The 6,765-nt window shown below is 41.9% G+C and overlaps 1 protein-coding gene across 1 annotated transcript; it reads right to left on the bottom strand.

The window, feature by feature from the left end:
• Positions 1 to 1,448: 1,448 nt before the first annotated feature.
• On the bottom strand, positions 1,449 to 2,128 carry sf3b5 (splicing factor 3b, subunit 5). Its single transcript, XM_053875639.1, has 2 exons — positions 2,042 to 2,128; positions 1,449 to 1,849 (listed from the first exon to the last, which is right to left on the bottom strand). Exon 2 carries the CDS (start codon positions 1,846 to 1,848, stop codon positions 1,588 to 1,590), a length of 261 nt encoding a protein of 86 aa, XP_053731614.1. The 5' UTR covers position 1,849; positions 2,042 to 2,128; the 3' UTR covers positions 1,449 to 1,587.
• Between the last annotated feature and the right edge of the window lie 4,637 nt (positions 2,129 to 6,765).

Genomic DNA, 6,765 nt, shown 5'->3' on the forward strand with positions numbered 1-6,765 from the left:
GGGAGCCAACCATCAGGTCCCTCATCAGGAAGGCCCAGCAAAGAATGTTCCTCCTAAGGCAGCTACGAAAACTACGACTGCCGACGAAGTTGCTGGTGGAGTTCTACACGGCCATCATCCAGTCCATCTTCACCTCCTCCATCACTGTCTGGTACAACAGTGCCACCTCCAGGGACAAGAGCAGACTGCAGTGCATCGTACGTTCTGCTGAGAAGGTGATCGGTTGCAACCTGCCACCTCTTCAGGACCTGTATGTCTCCATGATCCAGAGACGTGCAGGTCGGATCAGAGCCGACTCTTCTCACCCTGGACATGGACTGTTTGTTCCTCTTCCCTCTGGCAGGAGGCTACGGTCCATCCAGACCAGAACCTCCCGTCACAGGAACAGCTTCTTACCCTCAGCCGTCAGACTGTTGAATTCGTGAACAGCCTTGTTGTTATTCTATTTATTTTATTATTATTATTTATTTTTTTTGTCAGCACTTTATTCCAAAACACTTTCCTAGTTAGTGGGCTCCCCACTGACCATGGCAATAAATTTGATTCTGATTCTGATTCTAAGTTGTGAGTCCAACACAAAACTATTAAGGCAGTGCACAGTTTATAGCGTGTTTGAAGAACCATAACTGAAACAACAGACTCCACACGAGGTGAGATTTTGTTTGTGCAGACTCACAGCAGTGTATTGCCTGCATATATAAAGCTCCACTTTAACTGTCTGATCTTCGTGTAAGATCAGATGTGCTCAATTTATTTTGCCAAGAAGTCGGAATCTTTCAGGGGATGAAATTGAAATATGAGTAAACAAAACAAAACGGACACAATGTTATGACAAGATATGATGTGTTGTTTTAATAAAATGATTGTTTTACAAACTGAATCTTGTTCATTCGGTATTTCTCTTTGGGGGTTACAATGGACAGCCTTCTCCACCCAGACATTGCTTGATCACTGTCACTATAACAATAATAAATTTTATTACTGCACCCAAACCATTGTGAGTCTATCCTCCTGAGCTAATATTATGTCTGGTGATAGAATTGACGTAAAATTAAGATGAAAATATCATGTAGCATACAGAAAATATTTTCAGAAATAATTAAACGTTAAAATATTGTATCGTAAGAAAAGGAGACAGCTTTGAGACACACCTGAATACCAAGCGTTTATGTCACATTTAACTGATAATTCCATCACCTTCACAACTCAACTGCTGGTGCAATATTTCCATGGACGCTGGTCAACTTATATGGCTATTTTAAATATCACTATTTCAGTCAGGACAATAAGACCAAATGGGAATCATCTTATTTTGATTAAATCCTATTTAACTCTCTACCGCTGCCCTTGACAAAGAATTTGCCAAAAGTTCTGTGTTGAGAATAATGTACACTTTCACACTTTTGAGGAAAAACATGAGCAAAGTAAAGAAGTAAAAATGTTTATTATCGCAGAGACATACTCAAACACAACCAGGCTTCCGTACTTTTACAGAAACGCACAAGACTTTGAGCCACCCACAGGACAAACTCCTCGGGATGCACGAGTCCAAAATCGTGATTAGAAAACAAAGTACATCCACAGAAATCAGGCGTCGTCTGGTTTCTCAGCCGGTGGTCCACACGGCTGAAGCATCTTCTCCATGAGGTTGAAGCGGACCCGCGCTTTGCTCTCGTTCTCGGCCACAGAGAAGTAGTTGAGCAGGTCAAAATGTCCCATGTACGAACAGTACGAGTCCCGGTGCTGGTTCACCAGCCATTCCCACTTGCTCGTGTCCGCGTGTCCGGTGCCGATGTACTTGGACTGCAGATGTTCCAGTTGACTGTGGATGTTGTATCTATCCGTCATTCTGGAGGCGAGAAGAGACACTCATGAAGAGCCGAACGCTATCGTGTGCTAGCTCTCGTTAGCATGCTAACGTCTTTTGAGTGACTCAACAACGGCATGTGAGGAACTGTGTCCTTGATCAGCGACAGCAATACATTTCCACACTTTCAAAACGAATTTTCGATATCCAGTGTCCTGTGTTTTGAATACTTACGTGGATGAGTTAGACGACAAAAGCCTGAGTGCAGGTCCAACAGCGGAAACACGGAGGTTCGCTCTAGAGAAATGCACCGGTCACAACAACAGCGGCGACTTCAGTTCCGGGCGTGTGAGTTCCTATTGTGATGCAGTTTTATTACCAACCAAAGCGTGTTTTCCGAACGTATTTCAAATGTGCCTGTAGTCGCTTCATGTTTGTACATCTTAAAAACACAATTTACAAATGCTGTCCCGTAGAACGGTGACATATTTTAAAATTAGACCAAATATCATGCCCCAAATGAATAAATGGAGAAAAAAGAAAAGGAAAAATACAATGAATGCAAACTGCGGTGGCATTACTGAAAATAAGTCGCATTTCCTTATCATGAATGACAGAAACTATGGTCTCAAAAAGTCTGCTCGCAGAGTTTCGATGAAAACTGGACTGGACTGGTGAGGAGGTGAGGAGCTGCAGTCTCAGTGGGTCAGTACTGTCCGTGCAGATCTGAATAACCACTCTTCACTAGAGTCATGTGCCTTCATCGAAAGCAGCTTGTTGTTGCCTCTATGGTGCCTGTAAGAGGAAGTTCAACATTGATCTTTCAAGCATGTAAAGATCGATCAATTCCTCCATCAATTTTTCTGTCTGACGTGACCACTTTTCTGTTTGATTCATCTCGACATCACAGCGCTGGAAAATAAGATTGTGATGTACTCAAAATATGTGACAGAAGTCTTTCACAAAATTCCATATTGATTTGTAGTATGATTAGGCAGTGTGTGTACAGTATACTGTGTATTAATATGCAGCGTTTCTTGACCTCTGTTCCCAGACTTTTAGGTACATTTTTAAATTTCATCCCTGCGTCCAACGATCAACTCCAAGTCTCTGCATACTTGGTAAGTATGGATGAACCGCCAGATCAAATATGGCGCCGGTGATCGCAAGGACACAATGATGTGTGTCTAGCTAAAAGCCTATTTGTTCGTTTAGGTCTTGCCTAAATGACAGGAACATCCAGTAATGGGTAGATGAGGCTTCATGACGCAGTATAGAAGGGTAGATGAGGCTTCATGACACAGTATAGAAGGGTAGATGAGGCTTCATGAAACAGTTTCCTTAATTTCAGAGGCCACCAGATGGCACTGTACGATGTTTGGACTTGAAGGACTAATTCAATGAACCCTCACATCATTCTAAACCAAGAGCGCCATCTAGTGGCCTGTGAAAACAAGGGCACTGTTTCATCAACCCCGCAACACTGTTTTAATCCACGTTTTGTATTACAGTTCTCCATTGTGTGGTCCATGGTTTCTGCGGATATGTTTTTGTCCACCTTTCTCCAATAGAAAGTGTAAATGTACTCTCAGTGTCTTGGACCTGCATGATGTTCTGAAACTTTAGAAGTCTGTGACACATTTTAGCTGCTTTTTATAGCAGTATAAGTGGAACACTTATGTCAAAGCACGTTGATGGGGACAAATCCCAGAAGAGGAAGAGTAAAGTATTCATAACGCTGCCTGCGACGGCTGTTGTCTGCCTCCATGATAAAAATATAGCGCTTTCATTCATTCATGATGATTTATGTTTCACCAAGCAAAGGCATATTTTCATCCTTAGTTGCAGTAGTACTCACTTAATTGAGGTTCTTCAGGGGACTGTGGATTTTCTGCGTTACCTGGGGGAGTGTCAATCCTGCAGGAGCACTGTGTTCCCACAGCTGGAGCCACATGTGCACACCACTGAAAAACACTTGTGTTTGCCTGAGTATCTCTCATGATTTGCATATGTAACAGCCTGCAGTCATGTGCTCTTGTTAAAACAGCCTCATCACATTCAGCAATAACGTCATTAATCTGTGCTGATGCTCGACTGAGGTTTATTTTCTGGATTAATTTCGTGGATGGATTTTACATTTGTTACATTGGATTTTACATACGTGTGTTGAGTCGTGCCTCCTTCCCTTCTTTTACACCTGGAGATCATGATGGAGCATCTTCTCCCCGCGGAAGATTGTTTAGCTTAGGCTCAGCTTTAATCCCGACTGTTGTTGTTACTCTCACACGTGTGCGTTACTTACCCCACTATGGGACCAAACCTGACCAAACCATTCCTCTGGAATCATTTTTAAGCATTCGTCCCATCATTGATCACAATGAGCTCAGTCGGACAGCAGGTGTCAGTAGCAGCCCAGAACTGGCTCATGGTCGGGCCGCGAGCGCCTCCTACAGGGCCACTAACATGTGTGGGCCGCGAGACGCTCAGCTTTAATGCAAATTTGTGATACTTACTAAGTATGGAGAAGTTTTGAAAAGAAAAAAATGACAAAGAAAGCGATGCCACCCCCACTCGAGTAAAAACTGTTCAGGAAAGCAACTTATATTTTATCTAGTGAAATATTTTCACAATAAAATTTATTATTTTATTTTATGATATTTTGACATTGTTTTATTATATCAACAATTTTTTCAATAGTTGGCGTCAAGTGTATTTTTTCTTCTTTTTTTCTTATAATTTGCTGAACATGACTTGCACCTAGTTCTGCTGCTGGTTGGACTTTTCAATGACAACTAAATCTTTGTGATGATTACATAGTTTCATGTCGTTTCACAATGTTTTGGTTTGTTTACATGTAAGACAGTGATCCAGATCAGCACCAAGATGCTTTGATGGTCCCGACTCGCACAATGTTGGAATACATGAATTGAAAATGTGTCAGTGGAAGTAAATATTTGCCTTTATATTAACTAGTTTCCCTTGAAATATTTTTTTATTTATGAATTTTACTAACCAACCTTAACATATTTCCATTAATACATTCACTTTATACCTGTATATTTTTCATTATTCATGAACAATCATGCTAGGTTGATGATGTGATTAAAAAAAACAAACAAACCACAGATTAATTGATCGACAGTGAGGACGTGTCCTGGATGTAAGTATTTTAATATCACACATTACTGATTACATTACTCTATCTCATAGGAAACAAATCCAAACATTAAATGGTCCTGGAATTTTGATTTCATTTACATATTTATTTGACAAAAATGTGGAATTTAACCTGGAAGGTTTGATAAAAAATTACAGTACAGAATATTACAAAATTGATCTATATTTTCAGGCTTCTCCGCGGATCGTTTTTTTTTTTTTTTTGACAGACACAAATAAAACGCTGTTTACTACCTCTGACATTACCCTTTTGTTATGTGCAGCCCAATCCTTGTCAGCGTGCATCAGCTTGTGCGCAGCTCTTCAAACCAACACCCTCAGTTTGGCGTCGTTTGAAGCCAGAATCAAAAGGATTCTTTGAGCACATCATTGGCAAATGTTGAAGAGCTCTGTTCCTCTGTGACGTGGATCGTGGGGGACATGGGTATATGTATGACAGCTGTGCATTCAGCTTTCAAAGCACTGAAGGGGGAGTGTTGCACAAGGAGCTCACGCTATAGTTCTGCGAAGAGCTACCATTGCCTGGATTACTCCCTCCGAGTGATGATGATGAGTACGTTTCCGTGCATCACTAAGAGGACTCTTTGTGACGGCAGCAGAAAATGCATGAGGATCACTTCTAGTGGTCATCTAGTTCTAGTTTTGAAAACGGGGACCAGCATCGAGACTGACTCATGAAACAATCTCAGCAATGTTCTGAACTTGAATCATGAACTCCTTACATCTTATTTCCATTTAAAGTGTTGTTGTTTCTGCTGATTTCACCCTCCAATAGATTGCTGGTGTTTTAAATATCGTATTGAATTTGAGGCCTTTTAACGTGCATGTGCTGCAGCATGCAAACTTTACATGAAAGACTGAAAAAAACTCCACAGTCGACATGCTGTTGCCAAGCAAGCGGCGAGTCGCAGGGAAGGAAGAAGGAGCGGACGTATCACAAACAGTGGGTGGTGCTTCATCAGGGTGGCGGCTGTCACATGTGATCGGATTTTGTGATCGGCATTCACTGATCACGCCGAGATCAGCCTTTCATTGTCTGTGGCCGATTGATTGGAACTTCCCTAGTAAAAATCCATTTGTTATCTGCATCGTTGCATAAGTCGCAGGGTTCAGACCGCGAGAATAAAGTAGCGGCTTATAGTCCGGAAAATAATGTAATTGTGATACTGTGATACACTGGCCGCCTGCAGGACACAAGGAAAATCCCCCCCATCTGACACCGACTTCGTCGCCTCACTCAGTCCCACAACTTGCTGTCTTGGTTGCCACCTCAGACTCCAATGCAGGATTTCAAATTTTGCCCAGGACAGTGTACCAGTCATTATGGGGTTCTGTCACAACCTGCGAAATAGGTATTGTTCTGTATCGAAGCCAAATATTTGAGCTCTGAAGTCTCACATGCTTCGCAGTCCTAAAAACAATGGTTTTGGTGTGGCTTTCATAAATATAAATAGACTCACCTAAGATGTGCTGGCGGCAAAAACGCCAGTGGCTCCGGCTGAACTACGTGACCTGACGCGGCACCATTGCCAGCTGCCTGTCTTCCACCCATGTTGAAGTCATGGAGGAATACGCTGATAAGGTTTTCCAGTGAAGGACAACTGCGTTGGGGATTACTAGGTAACCTGTCTGGCACTGTCTCTCTGGACCAGAGCCAGGGGATTATACTGAATTATGAATTTTGGCTGCAAAAGAAGGAGGAAATTTTGGTTCAAATAGTCAAATACCAAATGGAAGTAATGAAAAACAGAGATTGTAGTGATATGCTACAAGGTTAACTA

Source organism: Synchiropus splendidus, chromosome 9 (genome assembly GCF_027744825.2).
Source record: "Synchiropus splendidus isolate RoL2022-P1 chromosome 9, RoL_Sspl_1.0, whole genome shotgun sequence".
NCBI classification, from domain to species: domain Eukaryota; kingdom Metazoa; phylum Chordata; class Actinopteri; order Syngnathiformes; family Callionymidae; genus Synchiropus; species Synchiropus splendidus.

Bases quoted from the DNA above. Each gene is read 5' to 3' on its own strand.
- sf3b5 (XM_053875639.1), bottom strand. From the start codon at position 1,848: ATGACGGATAGATACAACATCCACAGTCAACTGGAACATCTGCAGTCC.